Here is a 23,433-nt window from a genome sequence, read left to right as displayed (position 1 = left end):
GGTATTTCTCCAGTAGCTTACACACCTTTGGCGACTGGGATGCACCACCTCCTCGCCGTCTGCTGGCTAAGCACTGTTTGTGCGCTATCATCACCCGCTCATTGCAGTAGTTGGTTAAGCATGTTTATCTGCTGCATGTAGGTAGGACACTAACAGGAAGCCATGAACAAGAGTCATGAAAAAGTATCATGTTCTGTTTACCGGAACGATTGAGCAGCAGTTCTATCACTTCCAACAACATGTAAACCATGTGATGCCTCACCCTCTCACTCATTTCTACCTGCGCCTTTGTCTCTTGGCTGTTTCATTTAACTTGCGATATTTTAATGACAATGACTATTCCTTCTACAAGCACAGCTCTCAGTACTACCTGTACGTTAAAAACTGGTAAATAAACTGCTTATGCTGATAGAGTTGTTCAGATAAACACTGAGTGAGTTTTGATTACACAAGGTGACTGAATAAAATCATCAAAAAAAAGTTGATAGATCATCAGTCGATAATAATGTTCGTTGAAAAAAAAAATGAGTTGCATTCTGTAAAAAAAAAAAAAAAGTCCGTAGAATTTTTATAAAATAAAAGTAAAAAAAGTCCAACCTTTACTTATAAGTATCTAGCCAAATCATTAAGCAAACAAGGGAAGGGAAATGAGGGGCTCGTTATAAATATGAGAGAAGCCAACAGCCACAGAAACCAAGGGGCAGAGGGGATTTTTGATTAATTTATTTATTTTGTGGTGTTGATTCATTTATAACATTACTGAATATGTTATCGCTTAAAGCAAATTGATTAGAAAAGCAGAAGAAAAAACAACCACATGCCGCCGGTGGGATCCGAACCCACGACCTCCGAATTACGCGTCCGGTGCTCTACCTCTGAGCTACGGCGACGGCTGTCAAATCTGCTTTCGGGGGTATTTATGTTTACAAATAACCTAACCTTGGGAGTGTTCACCAGCACCACCCACTTTCTTAAGCGGCGGACGTGGCACGTCCTGAGTTACCGCTGATGTGACGTAGAACGTCATCGAACGGCGAGGGTGGAAGCTGTGTGAGAACCCTCTTTGGTGGCAACACCACTGTGCAGAGCCCTTGGCAGACAGTGAGGTAAATTTTTGATTGAGAGCTAGAGGAATTCAGCACCACTGCTTCATAAAGTATGCCTATGGAAGTGCAGAGCATGTGAACTAGATGAAATGAGACTTTGTGGGCAGCAGGGTCTAGTATTGCTTTGCCTTGCCTTGTATATGGGTCTTTAAGGAGTTTGGTAATGCTGTTACAATCTGCTTTGTAGTACTGGTGCCCACTGGCTATTGAATTTCCTCATGCACCTGAGCTGCCTGGAAGATGAAGAGGTGCACCACATGACTCTGCTGGCTGTCACTGCATGGTGCCACTCTTCTTTTGCTTCCAGGTGTTTCCGCCTGAGTACTTTATTTGCAAGGAACTCCTGATGACCGAGCGCAGCTACAAGAATGATATAGAAGTGGTCGTTGTGGTAGGTACTTCACTGGCCATTTTGTGTATTTGTATTTAAGGCAACATAATTGACATTTATCATGTGACACCTTGTGTTGGTCATTACTGCTTCGGCTTTCTTCTCAAGCCTTTCCCATTTGTTGTTGTCACAACATGTGTTGAAGTAAAATTTTACTGATGCATCAGCTAAACATTCAAAAGAATGGGGCTTGGAAGCATCGCATTTGGATTAATATTGAAAGAGCAGTGAAAAGGGAGCAAACGGGTGCAGTATTGGGCAGTGCAGCAGCCGGGGCAAAAAGTGGCGGCAGTGATGTCACTCTTCAACACAGTTGTCTTGAAGTTGATTGGAGTAAGAATTTTGAACACGATAGCGTTAAAGGTCCTGTCACTGAAAAAATCCGATATCAGTGTAGTTGGCGTTGTGAGCAAAATATCATGATGAGCATGACTCTGGCAGTTGGTGTCCAGAGAGCAACCTAAAAGACAGGTGGGCCACCTAGGTCACATGACCTTGCAGCATCATCACAACCTGCCCACCGTGGCAGGTGTCAGTTAAATTAATGATTGGTTACTCGGGAAGAGCAACCTGGGCCACACAAGGCCCACCGCTGGGAGCACCTGCCATCACAAGGCAGTAGTGCATCGCTGAACCGCTGCACCACTGCGTCAGGAGGGGTATGATGACTCCCAGGGGTCTGTGAATGTAAAGTAAAGAATGATCTTCTGCATATATGGGAATTAACCCATTATGCTATCGTGTCATAACCTTAAGGCGGAGTTCAAGTGTCCCTTCCAATTTTTTTATCACACAGACTGCTTCCTTAACAAACACTTGTCCAACCTCTGCACCTGTAAAGCTTGCACGGTGGCGTATATCACCGCATTACCTGAAGACAATCTTTTATGATTAGAAGCCAGACCTTTTGATTACAATGGGTGCCACAGCAGTGTGGAGCCTTATTTAGGAGCGGCAGCTATTGCAGCACAAGACCTTTTGCAAATAGGCGAGCGGCGTTCACGCACAAGTTACGTCACCTAGCGTGATGAAACGAAAATGGCACAACTGTGTGCAGTTGGCAGTATATCATTAACAGTCGTCAAAAAGCAAACTTATCAAAGCTTCATGTTTCGAGTTGTGAGAGTTGACTGTAATGTTCATCATCACAAAATGTTATCTTCCCACATTTGTATTCTAGATACCATTTCTTGCATTGTCATATGGCTCTGCAGGTTCCCCCAAATTCAGATATTGTGGATTTCAGGTGGAGTGACCCACTTGAATGCAGTCGTGGCTGCCTGCTCAGCATGCTTCATTTCCTCAAATGAGCCACCAGCCCCATTGCTTGATGAGCAAGTAGTGAAAAAAATGCAACCTGTACAGACCGTTATTACCAAACAAAATCAGAATGTGAGCACTGTTGCAAATGGGTTTGACAGGCAGACTGGAGATCAACCCTCATTTTGTGAAGTGCGCTCACAAAATTTTTCACCTTGTGCACTGCAACTAATACTCCTGAGAGTGCTCTATTTTATGCTGCCGCAATTCTTTTGCAGGCCTTCCGGGACTGGGCAGAAAAGCTGAGCGCATCTGAAACAGCAGCACTTTTCTCCCTTTTGGCACCAATCTACAAGTTGCACTGTGGTCTGCTCCATGAACTTGAACAGCACATGACCTCTTGGTAATTTTTTAAAAACTTGTTTACTAGGAGAACCTAGTACCACACTTATGAGCCTTTTCCAGTGTTCTTTTACCTCTGAAACCCTGAAAAAAAATTTGTTTCATATCTGAAAGTGCACTGACCGGAGTTCGCCTCTCAAAGGAGATGGCACAACACATGGTTAGCCAAACATCAACATTCTTGTGCATGTCCTGTGTAACTTTTATCATGTTAAAGAAGTGTAAAGGGGCAAAAGGAAGTTTTAAGGTTGGGGGGTTGGGGTCCATTACGGTATGGGGCCTCTTCAGCACCCAGCCCAGAAAGTAGCTGTTATATTGGCATTGCCACTTTATGACCCCTACTGATGCCATCCATGACACTGCTTGAATCGTGCTTGTCAATCGCTCTGCAACACTTTAGTCATGAGAGGGCAGGCAGGAGGTTGTCCATGTGTTGTGCGAATGGTGTCAACTTTATGGTTGTGTCCCAAAAGAGAAGGCGCCGCATTTCTGGCTACTCCTTGGAAGACTTCCAGGGTGGGATCTTTGTAGAAAAATTTCACCTGCCTCTGCACAGATGAAATGAAATCAATGGGTTGGTCACCTATCTTTGTGTATAATGCAGACAATGGCGACATTCATTCAGGCGAATTCTTGGCCAAGCTCGCTCCTCGTACCTGTTGCAAAATTCACTTCAAATTGTAACAGTCTCAGTGGCCACTTTGCTGAAGTTTACAGATGGAAACGGTCATTAAAAGCTGTCGCTGTTTGTCGTCATTGTCTTCTGAAGTGCTAACCTGTTTTTTACATGCTTTGGCTTTTAATTACATGTGTCTTTTTTTTTTTTTTTTGCTCGCACTGCTTGGTTGCACTCGTGCTGTGGTGAGTATGGATGGTGCTCATGAAGCCATGCTAACGATATAGCACAGTTTTCTTTACTGCTCACAGGTATCATGACAGTCGGCAAACCTCCTAATTTCGGCCTAGTCAAACTGTCAGAGTTCAGTACGTGAACTCTATATGGAAAGTTCACAACCAGCATGATCAAGAGCTCCAATTCATGGAACTTTCACCACAAATCTAGACATTTGGCTGTGCATTAATGCAGTATTCATTTTGGATTTCATGTGGACGTCTTGAAAATTCACTTTGTCCAGGAATATCTGCAAAGCTTATGACAGGCAGCATGGTATTGGGATAGGGCATTTGGCAGGTTCTCACTGGTTATTAAAAGTAGCTTACCAACTGAATGTTCTGATAATGTAAAAGCTGCATGGATTGATGTTACTTTTTTTTTTTTTTAGCATAACAGCGTAACGGCACACGGCTAGAGAAGTGAAACAGAAGTGATTAAGTGCCGTCGGGCTATTGCACTAAAAACCTGACCTTAAATCTGCAGTACCAACTAGACCAACTGTCAACTCTTCTGAAGTACATTGATTTTACTGTGGTGATCGCTGAAGCTCTCTGGCAACCTCCTCCTGATGGTAGCCTGCGTGGCAGTGTTGTCTGCTCTCCTTGTTACACATGCTCCAAACTGCTTTAGTGCTGCTGAGCAGTGGCGGCACAACTGGCACAAATGCTCTCTTGCGTAATTTGTCGTGGGTAAGCAACAGTGCTTTGCAGGGATGGCAAGACACTCCCTGCCCCAGGCGTTGGCGCCCTCATGCTCGACTACTTGCATCTGTTAGAGGTGAGTATGTGGCATCATGGGGTTTAGCACTGCTTAGATTTTAAAATAGATTCCTTTGCATGTGTCTCTGGTGTACCTTCAGAAAAGTACATTGAAAAAAGTTCAGCCAGGCTGTTTTTGGGAAATATTATTTACTTACCCTGCTATGAGATGTAAAAAAAAAAATCATAGTCACACTGTAAATGTTCTTAAATTCGTATGCAGCAAAGAAATGAGTGTACAAGTAGTAGTAGTAGTAGTAGTAGTAGTAGTAGTAGTAGTAGTAGTAGTAGTAGTAGTAGTAGTAGTAGTAGTACACTCCCACGAAAAGCAGTGACACCCAATGTACACAGTCGTGTCCATAGGACCTGAGAAGTTTAAGTGATCGTGTTTGCACTTACACCAGAAGAGCCTTCTACGTTGCCTTTTACTGGCATGCACTATGGTGCTTCCTCGTTATGAGTGGTTTTGCATTTGTTGAACCATGGCAACACGCTGGCACAGGCCTAAATGGAACAGTGTTACTGTAGTCCTCATGCTTGCGTGCTGTTGTATGAGGGTTTTTAGGAGTCTTATTTCTCAGACAGACTAAGGGAGCTTTGAGTGGAGCGTACATAGAAAATCTTTTTTTTTTATTTCTATAATTTCTTGCGACAGTCTGTAGACCACTTGCACAAGGATTGAAGACACTTTATTTATGTGAAAGTGCAGAAGCAGTGCCTGTTATGGTAGGGTTCAACCCTATCGTGTGTGTCATTCAGACTAGTCATTGCTTAAGCAAAAATGTCCGTAAACACAAACAAGTTCACATTCTTTGTCATGCCGTCAGCTGGTCTCTTAGCATTTCACTGCACCAGGTGTGTAGGCAACAGTAATAGCTTGTGCAGAATAAAAAAAGGAATAACGCTGTCGACAGCGCAAAACTGAGGAACGTACTAAGAAAAGCCAACAATTTAAAAATTCAGGGGTGCACTTTGTTGACCTAAACTGCGGTGAGGCGAAAGCCTTAAGCGCGGTGCTGCTGCTTGTGTCACTGATGTGTGGTTAAGATGTTAAGCTTCACTCTAAGAGTGGAACACGACGTCTTGCAACGCTGCTAGGGAGTCCACACAACGCCATCGCCCGTTCAGCTGTATGCCCTGCTCGTTGGTAAATTGGTTTATGAGGAAACGTAACCGAACGAAGACACCGTATTCACTAGACGCGCCTTTGTTCATTCCAAACCATCGAGCTGGCATGGCGTGCTCGTCTCGCACTCCGGAGACCCTGGTTCGATTCCCCAGCTCGACCAATTTCTTACTTGGTTTTATTTATTTATCTGGTCTGACTAGAAAGGTTAATTAGGCTAATTGGTTAAATAAGCAATTACCTAAACTCAGTCCCACTTACTTGGAGCATCACTATACGATCCCTGTACTTGGTTGCATGGTTACTAGCCAAAGTACAATTGGCCCCGTTCGAAATTCGCGCACGGGGACATCACGACCATTTCGACCAATTGAAACAAAGTCAGCATAGCTATGGCCCGACGGCGGCCACCCGATGTCTCGCTTTGGCTGTCGGAGTGTTGCTTTCGCAACTAAAGAAATTACCATTCTCAACAACTGAAGTGAGGGGTCAGTTCATGAGGCGAATGGGTTCATTACACGAGTAATATGGTATAAAGGTTTGCCGTGTGTACAGGTCAGTCACCCGGTAGTGGATGCTCATCATTTCAATTCAGAAATGTTTACTTATGTCCGGTAATGTGGTACTTTCTATGGTGTTATGCCATTGTTCATACACCCCATCTAATAAAATTTGATAGCACATTTCTCTGCACAGTCTTCATTTGTTGTTGTTTTTTTTCTAGTTGCGCCTAGTGAGTGTTTCATGGAACTGCTTTATCATTGTGTGGTATTTGTATAGCCTCACAGAGTGAAAGCAGCTCAAAGTACGATTTTTATGACGTTGCACACATTTTACTATGCTGTGCTAGCAAGGGTGGTCTCTCAGGAAGATGACAACAGCCAGTTCAGTTGCGTGAGGCTTCCATGCAAGTGCAAGCTACTCTGAGCATGCCTAGCATTCGCCTGGGCCGTGCCAGAAGAGAGACGGGTTGTTGAGGGATGTTCGACCACTTTGTGCACAGCTGGACGAGCGGTACCTGGAGAAACTGCCAGCCATTCTGGACAGCCTGTACGCGGGGCCCCATTCGGAACGGCTCTGCCGGGAGTTTGAGCTGCAGTGCGACTGCTACCTGCCGCTGTCGCTCTTTCTTCTGCGGCCTGTGCACCGTGTCTTCATCTACGCTTCCCTCTTTGAAAGTATGCTTTCTCTTCCACCAGGCATAGTGCATGCATGTGCGTGTGTGCCTACGTGCGTGCTTGAAAGAGAAAGAGAGAGACAGGTGCCAACGGAAACAGGAAATACCAGTCAGTCAGTCTTTATACCGCCAGAAAAAAAAAAAGGCGGGGGGGGGGGGGGGGGGGGGGGAGTACGCCAGAAGAAAGTTCTCTGATGAGCTTGACTGATTTCTGGGCTGTGTGCAAAAAGGGCACAGTAGCAGTGGAACAAGTAATTCAAAGAGCAGAAGCAAAGGAAATGACAAGCAGTGAAATCATAAACTGTCGACGGTAATAAGAATAATGGCACTGCTATAATACTGGCATAAAATAATCGCATGAACTAGAAGAGATCATGGAAATAATCATAGAGATAATCCTGGCAGCCGGAGCCCCAAACTCAAGGATGCTGCACCTCCAAGCAATGAAGGAGTTCATGCTTTTCGAGGCTTCTGTGGGCATGCCTACACTGGCTGTGTTTCCACCTCTAAATTGTAGTGTTGGCAACACAGCCTACACTACAATATGCATTTAAAGCATATTGTCCTTTGCTGCAAAAAAGCAACCGAAAGAAATATGAATAACGGGAATTTTTGCTGCATAATCCAATTGCTACCCAAATTCAATATAAACAAATAGTGCCAGATTTTTTACCCCCAAATTCTGAAAAAAAGAAAAACAAAAAACAAAGGGTCCTAAGGATACGCCAGCAGATGTACTCGTAGCTTTTAAAACCTGTCCATCTCAGTGGTTTTTCTTTTTAGATGTTTGTAAAATTTGACCTTCAGCAGGTGTTAGGAACTTGATTTGTCCATTCACCACTGGTTTGGTTGTCTTTTGCCAGAGAGGCCCTTCCACCTTCATTATCATGTTACCATTGCATAGCTCCAGCATATTTTCCTGCTTTGCTCATTGTGAATTTCCTTTTTTTCTCCAGGGTTGCTCAGCTGTTATGCGACAAACCATACAGACTTGACTGCCAGCCAAGGTAAGCTGCTGGTTCCGTCATTCTGGACTGCTTTCACATCTGTGTGTATGTGTGTGTGTGTGGCCTGACCAGATGTGCTGCAGCAGCTCAGGAGGTTCACAGGGTGCCATGCAGAAGCCCTCCACCGACTGGTGAGTGTTCATCGCCTGTTGTGCCCAGATCGGTGTGCTTGTATGTCCGCAAGGGAACGCAACAGTTGGCTGGCACCTTCCGCCTTTGCAGAGGACCTAGTCTCGAATTCCTGGAGCGGTTGTTGTGCTTAGAATCACAGGATCTGTTGTTGGCGCATAGTTCGCATGAAGGCACCCCCTCTCACTGGTGGTTACATTCAAGTGTCTTACGACTGGCTACTTGGTCCCTTTCATTCATTTTCAAACTTCATCTGTCCTCTATGTTTTGCGCAGCTTGAAAATGGATGGTTACATGTTCGGTAACTTTGATCTATGTGTTCTTCAAAGATGTTATAGCATGCAGTCGATAACCTTTCAAATTGAGCAGTTATGATATCCAGCACTTTCGTCAGTCGAGAACTTGTCTATGCGTGCAATAAGCCCTCATTAGCATGCAAATTGTATAAGCGCAGAAAAATTTTGAGGAAGAGTTTCGAGAGAATTAGAATACTTATATTTTTTAGTGTCCTGATCGTGCATTATAAAATATAATGATGTTTTTACCCTAACCTTATTTAGCAATGCATACCAAGCGAGCACTGAGGCATCCTCCCAGCCACTTTCCTCTCTGCCTGCCTGGGACTCTTGCAGTTTGGTGGCACAGAGCACAAAGGAGCACAGTGGTGCCTTGTGGCGCGCTTCTTTCACCAGTGCAGGCTGGCCCTCTGGTTCACAGCACGACCTGTGTGCTGTGCCAACCTTGTTGTTTATCACATTGGCCAAATTATTTCTCCGTCTGAAATAAGCAGAGGCTGACACGCACTACTTGTTGGGGTTCATCGTGGGACATGAGAAACTTTTGGTCTAGGTATGCGAGCTCAAGTTGATACCTAAGTGTTCACTGTGTGTCAATATAACTATTGCAGCCATTTTTATTATGTGGCTATGGGTCTCAGATATTTTTTGCACTGGAATTTGCTATGCACAGGGCTGTGTTTAACTGTACGTTTCATGAAATTACATTGTTTAATTCAAGAGTTGGGATGAAAACAAATTAACAAGTGTCTATATCATCGCAGCATTTTTTGCGTTTCACGTGGCCTGAAAACTTCACATCCCCTCCTCAGCGGAAGTGCAACGGTTCATGCTTGTCTTACAACAATGTCCCTTCACCACTACAGGAGAATCGCATCAAGATGATGGAGCTGGATCGTGACCTTGTGGGCCTGGACAACCTGATTCAGCCAGGCAGGGTCTGTACCTTTGTGCTCGATTGAAAGGACCAATAACTGGCCATAGCATGTCACATGATTGCACTTGAAGTTAAAAAATGTTGGCTTATATTGACAGTATTAGGCATGATGTTGTTGGTTAAAGAAAAGAAATTGCAGATTTAGTTTAGCACAGGAAATGGAGTAAAACTTCTTGAAGTTGGCAAACAGCAAAACCACGTTGGTGGGGTCTCTAATTATTTGTTGGTGATCACGTGCACAGTTGTCTTCCTGTGCGTGCCTTTCGATAAAGGCAGTGATTTTAGAATTTGGTTTTTACTTACTTGATTTTGACTGAGCTATGCTTTTCAGTTTTGTTTGTTTGTACGTTTGTTTGTTCGTGTTTTTTTTTTTTTTGTATGGGGGGGTGGGGATTCAGTGGAGACACTTGAAGACTGCTTACTTGCGAGAATGCGAAACCATTATATTTAGAACTGCACAAGGTTGATCAACAGATTAGTGCTCCGCATGCTTCCAACGCAACCATGCCCATTGATTGCCAAGCCAGTGCGAGGCCCATTTATAGCCTGATTGCACTGTGTCACCACCTGGAGTCCTGGTGCACAGTACTCTGCGCATGTTGACGTAGAATGATAATGGAGGCACTGACAAGGGTCGGATGCTGGCAGGCAAAAATCTTGATCCACATGTCCAAGCGCCCCGCCGCAATGGCTCAGTGGTTATGGTGCTCGGCTGCTGACCCGAAAGACGCGGGTTTGATCCTAACCACGGCGGCCGAATTTCGATGGAGGCAAAATTCTAGAGGCCCATACTGTGTGATGTCAGTGCACGTTAAGGAACCCGAGGTGTTGGAAATTATCCGGAGCCCTCCACTACAATGTACTTCATAGCCTGAGTTGCTTTGGGATGTTAAACCAATGGCAATTTACCAATGGCATGTGTGTTACCTCATGGGTGGCGGCCCAATGCCCACTGCTGTGAGGTGACGCAAATGGAAAAGCCTGCTATCATAAAAGGAAGCAAGAGTATTTGTTTTTCATTCATGCCACATAGGTCATGGTGATGCACCCTACCTGCTGAGTGTTTAAACATGAACACATTCCTGGGCAGGTTCAGGGCCCTCTTTTATTTGCCTCATGGACCTCTTGTGCATTCAGTCTGGAAGGGGCTTAGCATGTGCTGTCTTTATTTCCAGGAGTTTGTGCGAGAAGGTTGCCTGCAGAAGCTGTCCAGGAAGGGCTACCAGCAGAGGATGTTTTTTCTGGTGCGTGCGCATGGCCTCTGGGCATCCTCACTGCTTGCCTCCAGCAGCGTCCACAACCCATTGCTGTACTCTCGGTTCGGATCTGCTTGAAGCGTACACATTTACAGTGGCTCCACATGGACGGAGCACAGCACTGCTCCATCCTTAGCCTCGCTGTTTGGTTGTGAAGCTTTTTTGGGGGGGGGGGGGGAAAAAACTTTGATAATGGGATGCACATCAATTTGTTTTGTGCGTGTGTGTATGTGCATGCATGTGTGTGTGTGTGCATGCATGTGTGTGAACTTCACCAGTATTTGTCCCCCTCAGCTAAGAGGTTCTCTGTGTTTTAATAGACCTGTTTTAATAGACACCACAGTATATATGTACATCAATTTTTTCGTGTCCTTGTCTTGATTTGCGAGCTAGAGCGGGAATGGAAGAAGAGAGGTGCATGGAAGCTGCTCGGTGTTAGTGGCAGCACTGCGTCGAAAAGACGGGTGGGGGGCCACTGGTGTGAAACATGCCTTCTGGACAGTAACTTGTTGGGCCCACCACTGTGGAAGATGGACATCCCATTCATAGTGCAACTGGTTCGTGAAAGTATGCATGCACCAGGCTTGCTTGATTATAATTCAGGATGGAAGTTAGAACCTTTAGAAGAAAAGAAAACGTACCATTATCATTGTAATGCGACCTGAAGCTGCTCGAGCCAACCATGGTTGAGGGCTGTGCAGGACACAGATGAGTGCGGCAGAGCCTCACATGCATCAACACTAGGCTTGCGCGAATAGTGGTTTTCCAGTTCGAAGCAGTCTTATTCGGATAACTTCGAAGCAAATTTTTCAAATACTTTTGGCACACAAAACTTGCTTTGACCGAGGCATGGCAAGAAGCTGCAAATATAGTCCCAATACTTATGTGCGCAGTTCTCGGATGTGCTCATCTATGCCAGCCGCGTGTCATCATCTGCGGGCCCCCGACTTCAGTTCAAGGTGCATGGGCAGCTGCCCCTGCAGGGGCTCATGGTGGAAGAGACGGAGCCCAAGGCGGAGGCTGCCTTCCGCTTCACCATCTATGCCGCCAACCGGGCCCTCCTGGTGGCTGCGGGGTGAGGCTTTCTACTTGGGACATTGGTGCCAGTCATTGTTAGTGGCTGTCTCGATTCAGAGTGGTGCAGTTCAAATTGTGCATTTTCTGCTGGCATCATTTTCAAAAGTCCACAATGTGAATGTAGCCTCGCCTGTGTTTTTTTCAAGTGTTCCTATAGCGTGGTTGTGAGGCGCTCGAGGAATGAAAGGAATCATGTTGTACTCTAGGGATGAAAGGATTTAAAAATTAAATTGCCTTACCCATTGGCCAACTGTAATGGTTTCAGCTGCTCTTCGGGAGGCGGGTGTTGCAGGTCTAGCACATCCCTCTTGATTTTAATGTGCTTACACTCTTCTCGAGTAAGCAAGTGGTAGGGTGCACATCTTGTGTCTTGGATGCTGCTGGAAACCCACTGGCATGTGTAATGAATGGATGCATTTTCTCGCTCGGGCTCCATGACCAGATTGTTTTGTTCATTCTACTCAACGCAGTCATGGTTCTTGGACTAGTGTTGGGGCACCTGTTTAGTACACTTGAGGTGCTAAGCTAAAAAAAAAGCCCTGGTACATTCAAGAACCCGCCAGTTTTTCCAAGTGTGAAATGCTTGGAAACCTCTGGCTGATCTTTCTCGCCAGACTGGCAGCAATGGCATAAAGATGGAGGCTTCAGGTGGAATGCCCAAGAATAAAGAAAACAGGGCACACTTTTCACTCTTGGTTAGGGGTGGTTTGTGATGTCCCAATAATGGACCCGGTGGCTGCAGGTCTGAGGAAGAGCGGCAGCGATGGATGCGTGACCTGGGCGACTACATTGAAATGGCTCGGGACAACAAGGGCCTCTACTACACCAGCCTCAAATCCTGCCGTAAGCTTCTTCCACTTGCACTGCATTAGGCAAGAGCAACACTACGACTGAACACACCAAGTGGGAAAACATGTTTCCATCAAAAGCATCTGTTTGCTACTTGTGGCACTCTCCCCAGCTGCAGGGGTTGAACGCTTGAGCTATGGTCTCTGTTGGGTGCATGCATGTGTGCATGTTTCCCTAGCCAATTGGACTGGATCAGGGCACTCTCTGGGCCTGAAAGGTGCCTCCTCCAGGCACCCACTAGTGGTTTACGCACCCGCTTCACATGCAGGAGATGCTGGGCTCGATTCCCGGAGCTGCCAGATACCCACTAGTGACATAAGGGGTACAAGCTTTCCCCTGGTCTGGTGCTGGGCTTATTGGGGCTAAATGCTTGGGAAATAGGTTGTTGACCCTACCTTGTATCGTGAAAACTGTCTTGTGCTGTGGTGCTCTTTGGCCAAAGCTGCCCTTGTGCCATAAAAAAAATACATCGTCATCATTGCATTAAAACTGCATCTCTGACCTACGAGCCTCCACCGTCCAGAAACTGTGGTTATGTACCACATTACACCAAAGTGGAAAAGGATTATTTTATGGCATGCATGCTTATGTAGGTACCTTCTACAGAGACGTGACTCTGCGTTTCTTCTTCTTTTTTTTTATTTTTTTGCTTGCTTACATTGCAGTAAGCGTAATTTTTGCTCAATAGTGTGTGTTCACTCTCACATTTGGTGGGTGCCTTGTTGTTGGGAAAGGTTTCAGCTGCCACTGTAGCATGGCTGAAGCACTTATCACTCATGGGCCTGGAAACGGTGCTCCAGGCTGCTGTGTGGTCATCATCGCTTGCACAAAAGCACCTTGCACAGGAAGGACCTTTTTTCCTTTGATCTTTTGATGGGGATGCTGACATGAGTTGTTGCTGAGCGAGGCATCGCGGTTTGTGCAGACTCATCAGATGAGCGGCTGGACCGTTCAGGAGCAGACGGTCCACGGCTTACCAACTTGGGACAGAGCCCAGTTCATGCCACAACCACGTTGCACTTATGCTGGCACCGCAACACCAGCATTGGCCGATACCAGTACCAGCAGGCATTCCTGGTGAGCCTTCACATTGTACCTCCGGCAACAGTGTTGCTGTGATGAGTGTTCTCTGCACTGGTTTCAAAAAGCTTCTGGGGATGCCAGAGTGTGCAAAGCTTCTATGTCTAGGATCTCAGCCTATTGCCCTGGGAGGTGAACAGCAGTAATTTGCACAGCAGTAACGGAGAGGGGGACAGACAGACAGCGTGGCCCGTTACCAGCCACGAGGTCGCAGCGGCGAAATGCATCGTTATGTCTGCGGGGTGCTCGGGGTGCTTAAAGAGAACAATGATGACAGCAGAAACAATACTCCAGACAGGTGTGCCATCACGATATGTGCAAAGATCAACGCCCATTACTGCAGGATTAACAGCTCGTAAAGCAACACATTGTTGAATCTGCAGCCAAAACAAATGATGTAGAATGCGTATGCTGTTAAGGCGTTAAAAGGTGCCGAACTGCAGTTTGACTCAAAGTCTTACTGTGCAGCACTACCTGAGTGGCTACCTGCTTCGCAAGTTCAAGAACAGCAGCGGGTGGCAGAAGCTGTGGGTGGTGTTCAGCAACTTCTGCCTGTTTTTCTACAAGTCCTTCCAGGTGCGGGCTTGTCATTCCCTCTCAAAGCTTGTAAATAGGCCTGCCACCTGCCAGCCATGCAGGCTGGTGGCGTGAAAATACATGAAGAGCTGTACTCAAATTTCGTCTCTTAAGCGCCCGTTTGCGGGTTGAGCCGTGTCGGTGCTGTTGGTGTAACTGAGTCAGACCATAAATAAATAAATAAATAAATAAAAAAATAAGTAAACATTGCCACGACTGGGATGCGAACCCGTGACACCGTGAAAAGATCAGCTTTGCTGGCCACTGCACAGCCCTAGGCTATCACCGCAGCCAATCATGCCTTGTGTTAAACTGCAACACACTCTCGCGCTGTGCATTGCAAATCGTCATCATCTTCAACTAATGATACTATCATATTAATTGATGGAAACCAATTGAACAGTGCTAACAGACAGGACGGAAGAGAAAAACGTGGACACAAGCAGCAACCTGCGCCAACCATCCCGACCAAGCCCTCTTCTGGAAATCATACTAATATAAGCATTCTCGCACACTGTGCATTGCTCATTATAGTATTCATCAACTAATACTACTATCGAACTAATATCATCGCCAGTTAAGGCAGACAGCTGGGCTAGTTGGTGTTTAGATTGAGAGGACATAGTAGTAGCGCTTAAAAAACAAGGACGACAGGGTATATGTCGCCTATAAATTCGTTGTTGTTCTCGAGAATAAAGTCAGTTGATGTCTAGCGCCTGTGCTGTCTTTCTCTACCCTGTCGTCCTTGTTTTTTAAGCGCTACTACTATGTCCTCTCAATCATCGCCAGACAGGCCACGAAATGTGGAATTTTAAAATTGATTTGCACTTCAACAAAATGCTGCCTGGTTGTGAAATTCAGCACAAGAGATCAGAAGGTTGTGGAAAACATACTATTAAAGATTCAGTAAAATCCGGGGATGTAGAAAAACACCAAAGTTGCCCTGATTGGCTGATTGGCTGGCCTGTGCTGCTTGTACTCCCTGAAGGTGCAGCTACGTTCCCAAAATGAGACTTCATAGTTGGCTGTATGGTATTTGTGACCAATACTGGTGAGAGTAATTTCTACCTGGTGTTACCCATGGCAGGAGTCGGTGCCATTGGCCAGCCTCCCTCTGCTGGGCTATGTGGTGGCGCTGCCTGGTGACCAGATGGGAAAGCAGCACGTCTTTAAGCTGCAGTACCGCAGCCACGTCTATTTCTTCCGTGCAGAGAGTGAATACGCATTTCAGAGGTGGGTTCCACGTCCTTTTCTCGCAGCTTTCATCCTTTGTTGAGGTTAGGAATAAACATATTTATTGCAATTTCTAGAGCAGTTTAAAAGGTCAGAAACCACAAACTGCATTGGATTATAACCAGCAGTACTTGTGTATTGCAGCATTTTATTGGTTTACTTTTGTACAGTGCTTTTGGTGCCAACTCCTCACATCATCTTTCTGAGTGCCAAGAGGGGAGTGAGTGTATGACGTGTAGCTAGTTTCGGCTGTTTCCTCAGAAGCCATCATACATCTTTCTGTTGGGTAGCTAAGCTACTGCTAAGGGGTGCAAGCTGCTTTGCATATTCTTTTTATATGTGCGCGGTTCCGCAAAAGACTGTTAGCAGTATTTGTAGGTTTTTTTTTTTTTTTTTAGTTTAAACGGGGGGGTATGCATCGACTTATATTTGGAGTCAAATCTTTTTTAGCCAGCGAGAGGCATGAGTTGTAGGGTTGACTTATGTGTGCTTATGCATTCCGCGTTATCACCTTTGTAGCATGGCTAGAGGAAGCATCACAAAAAGACGGGGTCAAACACAGAAGCTAACAAAACAGGTCCCAAACTACCAACCACCTCAAGCCATGCAACAAGACCAACTAGCCCAAACCACAACTCTAGCACCTTTGTAGAGTTCTTTAGGACATGTTCGCGAAATCACCGCACAATTTGTGCACCCTGTTTTTGAAGCCTTAATTTTAGAAAAAAAATTTTTCAAAGTACATGAGTAAATACTGTATAACATTTGGTTGTAATATACAGCTTTATTTGTCAGACATAGAGTATAAAGGAAACTATGGAAACTACTTATATGTCATGTTTATAACATAGAAACAAAATTTCAAAATATTGAAAGTGTTCTTTGTTTTATTGCGTGAAGTGCCTTAAACTTTATCTGTAGTTTGTGCTACAAAAAAAAATACTTTCTTCGTTATAGAAACTGCCTATCCTCGAAGGTAATGCAAAAGATTTTTCTCGAAATATTTTCATTGAAAAATAAAGTATCGGATAAATAGATAGATAGTTACTAAAAAAGATATTTGCGAAGAATGGTCATTTAAAACATGAGCGTGAAATTTTATTTTACGGGAAAAATTATAAAATACAAAAAGTTTGTGAACGCGACAGAAGCGTCCAAAAATTTTGCACATATTGTGAAAGAAAAATATCGCCTGAAACGTGCAACATGCACAAAATATTTCGGATTCTGGTGATTAAGAGCTAGACATTATTTTGAGGTACAAATGATAGTTGAGATTGGCATGCCAACATGCCTGGCAGACTGCCAGGGCAGCCTGCGGCACTCATTATCTCACCCAAAATCGGCACCGAAACTGTTTATTCCTGCCTTCGGTCCTTTTCATTGGGGGTGCGACAGTTCAGTTCTCTAATCCCTGTGGAGACCCACTCTAAGGAGTTCACTGTTATGACCTAACTATTGGAAATGAGACCATTTTATTTTCTGGGTTAATAAGATACATTCTCATATTCTTTTTGATGGATGATGGCAAACATCTTTGTTATGTTAGCAGTGAATGGTGTACTAAGGTGGGTGGGGTTACTGCCAGAACTTTGGATTTGTTCAGAAGCAAAGTTATCTATTGTTTTTCAGCATTTTGTCCTTATTTTGTTATAGCACTTGTATAGTTTGCTTGACATATCGTTGGTTGATCAGCATTGCATACACTTTGTGCATTAGTCCATGAATCTGACCTTGCACACTTGAAGCTTTTTGTCACCTTGCTTCTTTCTCTGCTCTTTAGCCAAGTGCTGTAATACCGTATATACTCGCGTAATGAACCCACTTTTTTTCCCGAAAAATTGACTTCAAGTTGGGGAGGGGGGTTGCGGGAAAAATTGTTTTTCTAAATTTTTCGGGCGATTCAATTTTATATCATAACATCGATAAAAAATGCAATCGCAGCCTTACCTCGATAGAAAAACCACGGGTGCGATGTGAATAAAAAAATTTATTTCACGCACTGCTTGGCTCGGTCTCGCATTATCACTCAGCCTCTCTCTCCGAGTCGAGGCTTTCGCTCGCGTCGCTCGCAACTTCGTCGTCGTCGTCATCATTGTCCCACAACGCGTCGTCTTCTGTGCCGTCCAAGCAGTTTGAGATTCCAGTTTTCTTGAAGCTGCAGACGATCACATTGGGGGTAATAAATTCCACGCTTCCAAAATCCATCGGCAAAGCATGTCGATGGTGGGCCTTCGTATCTTGCCAGTCGGTGTCAGGTCGTGGTTGCCCGCTGCCATCCATTCAGCATACAGCCGCCGCACGTTGTCTTTAAATGGTTTGTTGACAGAGACGTCAAGTGGCTGCAGCACTGAGGTTAGGCCACCCGGAATTACGGCGATGTCTGTTCGCAGCTCGCTCAGCTCCAGCAATATGGCGAGTGGCTGACGTCCAAATGCGTTGTCTTTACTTCGTTTTACTGCCGCTGCGCACAAATGGCGCTATGAGCAAGGTTTTATTTTGCGTTTGACAGATGGCGCTAAGCAGCCAGATCCTTTAAGATCATCATCATCCTCGGCAAAAGCGCGCGGTCGCCAAGTTTCGTTTCCGCGTCACCTGCGCTCGTATCTTCGGCGTTTCTCTGGCATTAGACAATAATAATCATGCGGTTATGGTAAGGAAAGATGCGGCAGTTGCCACTCTCACTAGGTCACCCGAGCTGTGCTGTGAGCAAAGGGAAGAAGAGCCGTAGTGAAGGGCTCCAGAATACTGAGCTACCCCGCCAGCGTATCTCGCATTAAAAGAAGCTGGCTGCATCACATCGCGATCTGTCGACTTTGTTATCGTCAGCAGTGCCAGCCAATTGCGCCGAGATAACGCGAGCATGCTCCAATGTGGCCCTGAAGATCGGCACACAGCTTTTACACGAGAAAAAAAAAATCTCATTTTTCGAGGCGAAAAGTAGGGGGGATTCATTATGTGAGTGGGTTCATTACGTGAGTATATACGCTAGTTTATTGAAATAGCACTCATTTGGTTAATACCAAAGCACTAAAATGTCATTGACTAATGGTGTCTCCATTGGCATGCCACTTTGCAGGTGGATACATGTGATCAGCAGTGCCGCCGTGAAGCAGCTTTGAGCGCATCGAAAGCAGCGGCAAAGCAGCCAAGGATTGTGTGCTGCCCTGAGACGTGCACACGGCTGTTTATTTCGCGATTTCACTGTGTCCGAAAACCCTGGTAAAAAGGGAAGGCAATGCTGTCCCAAACTGCTTAAAAGCAAGTGGTGTCTTCGGTGGAGTTTAGACAGACTGTGAAACATCCTGTGAGGCTTCCGCTGCAGCCCATCTAGAGCTAGACATAAGTGCTGCCAAGCTCTTTCGTAGACCAAAAGGGGATGGCATGTCACCAGTTTGCAACGCACAGTTCATGCTTTCTAAAGTAAGGCCAACTGCTTAGTCTGAAAAGCACTGAAAGCAAAAGTCTGAATACACTTTTATTGCCTGCCTTAGACTCAGCAGCTTGTACATTTTGTGCTCATGTGACAAATCCCATAATCATTATTTTTATAAGGGCGGTTTCTTAAGCATTCCTCTGTGTTATTACTTTTTTGTGTGGATTTGTGCCCTGTGTAAACTTAGGCCCTCCACCATGAAAGGTGCAGGGGCACCAGAGCACTCAGGAGTCAATTGTCGGGTGCTTCAAAGTACTCTACAGTGGTAATCTAACTGCCCCGAAAATTGGTGTTGGTCAAAATCCACCGGCAGCTATGCTTGGTACAGGAAAAGCTTGTGACTTGCAGTCACCGGATCTCGTCGGTTGTGGTGCTTTTTGTGCCAGTGTGTGGTTGGATTTTTCTGCTTGTTGTCGCGAGTCTTTAGAGCAGCTTAAGCATGTTCACAGAGTTGTAGGGAGACTGTATGACGCTTGGCAGCCATTATCTCATGCTTGATCTGCACGCACTTGTGTTTGCTGTCACTGTTACATTTCAGAAATTACTAGTGCACACTTGGGAACATGTTATACTAACATGTATAAGCTTTTAAACTTCTTTAAGCATTTATCTTTTGATCAACACGAATGGACCACCGAAAGTTGAGGCAGGCATCTCATTGTGAAGTGCATTTTTTTTCTGTCAAGATAAGTTAGGGAACCGGATATAGGGCCATGAACGAAAAGTAAGAAGTGAGCAACTGCCAAAACTGTCAAGCCTCCAGTCGTGCATCGGCTGTCAAACTAGTGAACTTTTCTTGGTGCAGCATTGTGACAGGTTTTGCGCAGTCGGCACTCCCAACATGGAAGCCCAAGAGCACTGCAAGAACACTTAATGAACAACAGCACTGGGCACGGGGGCACTGCTTATGCATGTGTAGCCAGGCTGCAATGCTTGATTCACAGCCTCTGCAAACAGCAAGGCACATTATGAGCCAAAACACATGCATAAATACCGCCAGTTAGAGAAGTGCCTCCTGAGAGGATTGAGTTTGGGCAGAAAGCGATCCAGACTTAGTATGAGGCAGAAAGGAGTGTGTTCCGCATGCCTGTTAGCTCCCAAGCAATGATTGGCCTATTCCTCACAGAGGGAAATGGTTACAGCTTCCTTTCTACATTCACTGCGAAGGAGCGTCAGCAGGCTTATACCCTCTTCTCTTTGCAACATGTCACCATGTATGTTCTTCCAGCCCTCTTAATTTTTAGTTCATACAGCTTGTTCATTCTGTGGTGCTATAAGTGAGGAGACCTTCACCTGAAAATATTAGGGTTGTGCAGATATCCAAACTTTTCGAATATTGAAACAGATAATGCAGTATTCGATTCAGACTTGTAAGTGAATAGCGATGTGCAGAAATCACTATTGTTTTCAGATTATTTCAAGGTCCGCAAATGTGGAAAAAAAAGCCAGTAATTAGGAAAACAAAAGAAATTGGCTGTGAAATACAGTTGACCGAAAATTGGGACTCTGTGCGGATTACTCATGCAGTTGATAAATTAACTTCAGCCAAAAAAGCCACCTCAGCTCCGAATTTCCAAGCTACTGGAAGAGGCAGTCGATGATCTTATGCATGCAGTGACTCAGTTTCAGCATAGTGGCGCTTTGCTGCTACCTTGTCATGTTAGAATGAAGTTACAGGTCAGAAAGCGCATGCCATGGGTAAGTGCACCCACGCCTTTCCGCAGTGACGCATCTGGCGGAGGGCATGTGCCGATGACGTACCTTCTCCCCAAGTAATGATCTATGCAAGGTCCCAGCAGTGGCTCAGTGGTTATGGTGCTCGGCTGTTGACCCAGAAGACAAGGGTTTAGTCCCGGCCATGGCAGTCGCATTTGAGTGGAGGCGAAATGTCAGAGGCCCGTGTACCATATCATATCGGTGCACATTAAAGAAACCTAGGTGGTTGAAATTATCCAGAGCCCTCCACTGCGGTATCCCTCATAGCCTGAGTCGCTTTGGGATGTTAAACCCCATAAACCGAACCAAACCTATGCAAGGACTGGTCCCAGAAGTTTGGGATACCACATCTTCGATTTGGTGTACACCACTTATGACATATGTGCGGGCCCTGGCTACGGGTCCAAACTGTTCTGTAACGTTTGATGTTGATGGAAGTAATTAAAACATTGATTGATTGACTGATTGATCGGTTGATTGATTGCACATATTTAGACCACAGTTTCGACTTTCACATAGTGTAATTGACGTCCAGCAGTGGTATGAATGCGTGACAGTATCCTGTACTAATGAGGTCGGAGAAATTGGGTAGCTAGTTGCTACACATCTGAAATTTTATTCACGGTTTTACATTGACTGTAGGATGCGTGACGTGGTGCCACTTAAAAGTACAGAAAGTTAATCATATCATTTGTTTCAGTTCAAAAATATTCACTTCGCTTCGATATTATTCGAAGAAAATAACGGATCACCTTATATTAGCTTCGAACTGAAAATTCACTGTTCACATATGCCTAGAAAATTTGCAAGGTCTTGCTGTGGAAAAACTTGCAGCTTGCTTCTGCTGTTTAGACTGATGGTACACAGCCAATCTTCCCATTGCATCTTGTGAAAGTACAGTATGTGACTTCGTTGGAACGTGTACTCTGACTTGTGTGCCTTGCACTCGTACCTGCAGGCCCTATCCTGGTGTAGCTTGCAACACTCTCATTGCGTTTGCGTTTCCTACATGAACATAACGACTTAGGCCAGTGGTTTAATGTGGTGCTGTGTGCAGTGTTTGTGCAGCTACAAAGGACCTTGCATGTGCGAAGGGAGCCTTGTGTTGGAGATAAACAATAAGTTTCGACGTGATGCGATATGCTTCCTGTTATCCTGGGTGCTGATATCAACATACTGCTGCAAGTTACGTTTTTCAAACTGCTGAACTATTATTGCATCACAAAAAGTGGCAAATTTTTAGTATATCTAGTTGATGACCCGTTTTTAGAGTTAAACACCTGTATCTTCCCTGTTCCTGCACCTGAAGAGAGAGTTGGAAAATCGAATTAAGCCTAATTTTGTTGCCTGAAAAATTATTATGGCATTGCCACTGCTGGCACAAGATGCGAGGGACTCTATGAAAACTAAATGCTACCGTAAGCTTACTTCAGAGTCACCTGTAGTTCTTTGATTTTAGCATTACTCCTTTTCACACTCATTTATGTCATTTTAGTTAGTCACGCATGGGGCTTCAGTTATGGACGATGTTGAAGGGTACCCATTGAACCAAAATTGTTGCCTCAAATATTGCCCACCATTGCTTTTAACATTAGGCACAGATGGCAGCCATGACAGTGGTTGTCCAATGGTTGTCCATTGAATACATATCGGCCATCTGGAGGAGTCCTCGTTCCGTAAGTCGTGTGAGCATGAGATGCAAGCTAGCTTTCGTAATCAGTTGGGCAGGCTTGTTGCAGATGGCTTCCCTGAGTCGGTTTTGGTCCATGTGGCGGAAACGGGCTCTGAAAGGGGCTCTTCTAAAGTTGTGGTATGCCTGGGATGTTGAAGGATTGTGCTTCACGAATATGTCCCAGCAAGTTTTTTTTTTTTTTTCTTTGAATGCGCCTTGTAGAAACTGAGTTATATGTAGTCAAAATTTGAATTTCACCCCCTTCACGCCTTTTCTTTTCCTCTCGTCACTTTCTGCACGCTGGAAGGTCGGCGTTCCTCCGCCAGCCCCACCCCCGGGGGCGGAGCTTCCTGATCCGCCGGAGCTACGCGGCTTACTGGCCGCGGCCATGGTAGCTGCCTGACGTCTGAAAGAGTCTGTGCTACACGGGTACTTTCGAATGACATCTGAGTCGAATGGCATTCGAGACTTGGAATGGCATTCGAACTCGACGGACTCCCGCGGTGCTACACGGCACTTTCCAAACGCATTCGAAATTCTCGGCTCGTTTTCAGTGTACAACGACGACGACGGTCACACTAGTCCGACAACGGCACTATCACGGTGAACAGCATCATGTGATTATAGTGAACTATCCAGTTCACTTTAATATTGTAGTGGGACAAGTTTTTTGGCTAAACGACACCGACGAATCCGATCGGCGGACGGTCAGCCTTCATATGCCCTCGGGAGTTCGGCGGCTGAGCGAAAACACGCTGATGAGGGGACAGTGCGAATACATGCGCGCTTATACATTATCCGTATTGGAAATAAGCGAAACGAACGGCTATATTTCACATGTGCACACTTGGACACTCGATAGCGATAACCACTTGCCAAATTAATTTCAGTCGACGACGACTCCGTTCCCTTCAGCGACGACTAGGCCTAGCGAATCCGCAGGGTTGGATCGGTGATTGCGGTGGTTGTGAAGAATGAATTCACAAGTTTTAGCGAATGCAAATGGTCAACGAGTGTAGTTTTGACAACAGGGACATGAAATCAACTATTGCTT

General features: G+C 45.3%; 1 protein-coding gene across 2 annotated transcripts in view; it reads left to right on the top strand.

Annotated features, from left to right (window-relative positions):
* Cdep (Chondrocyte-derived ezrin-like domain containing protein) overlaps positions 1-21,174 on the top strand; it is a 58,901-nt gene extending 37,727 nt beyond the window's left edge. For both annotated transcript variants that reach the window (XM_089543015.1, XM_089543014.1), the window contains 14 exons: positions 1,414-1,497; positions 3,036-3,160; positions 4,765-4,831; positions 6,942-7,116; positions 8,072-8,122; positions 8,195-8,253; positions 9,414-9,485; positions 10,660-10,728; positions 11,634-11,815; positions 12,560-12,660; positions 13,592-13,743; positions 14,215-14,322; positions 15,410-15,555; positions 18,635-21,174. In XM_089543015.1, coding sequence (XP_089399141.1) covers positions 1,414-1,497; positions 3,036-3,160; positions 4,765-4,831; positions 6,942-7,116; positions 8,072-8,122; positions 8,195-8,253; positions 9,414-9,485; positions 10,660-10,728; positions 11,634-11,815; positions 12,560-12,660; positions 13,592-13,743; positions 14,215-14,322; positions 15,410-15,555; positions 18,635-18,677 — 1,434 coding nt within the window. In that variant the 3' untranslated portion in view covers positions 18,678-21,174. The remainder of the gene's footprint in view (positions 1-1,413; positions 1,498-3,035; positions 3,161-4,764; positions 4,832-6,941; positions 7,117-8,071; positions 8,123-8,194; positions 8,254-9,413; positions 9,486-10,659; positions 10,729-11,633; positions 11,816-12,559; positions 12,661-13,591; positions 13,744-14,214; positions 14,323-15,409; positions 15,556-18,634) is intronic.
* The last annotated feature ends 2,259 nt before the right edge of the window (positions 21,175-23,433 follow it).

This window comes from Amblyomma mixtum, chromosome 5 (genome assembly GCF_055824585.1).
Source record: "Amblyomma mixtum isolate Tamu chromosome 5, ASM5582458v1, whole genome shotgun sequence".
Taxonomy (NCBI): Eukaryota; Metazoa; Arthropoda; class Arachnida; order Ixodida; family Ixodidae; genus Amblyomma; species Amblyomma mixtum.
Note: the sequence above shows the minus strand (reverse complement) of the source record. Positions and strands in the feature narration are given on the sequence as shown.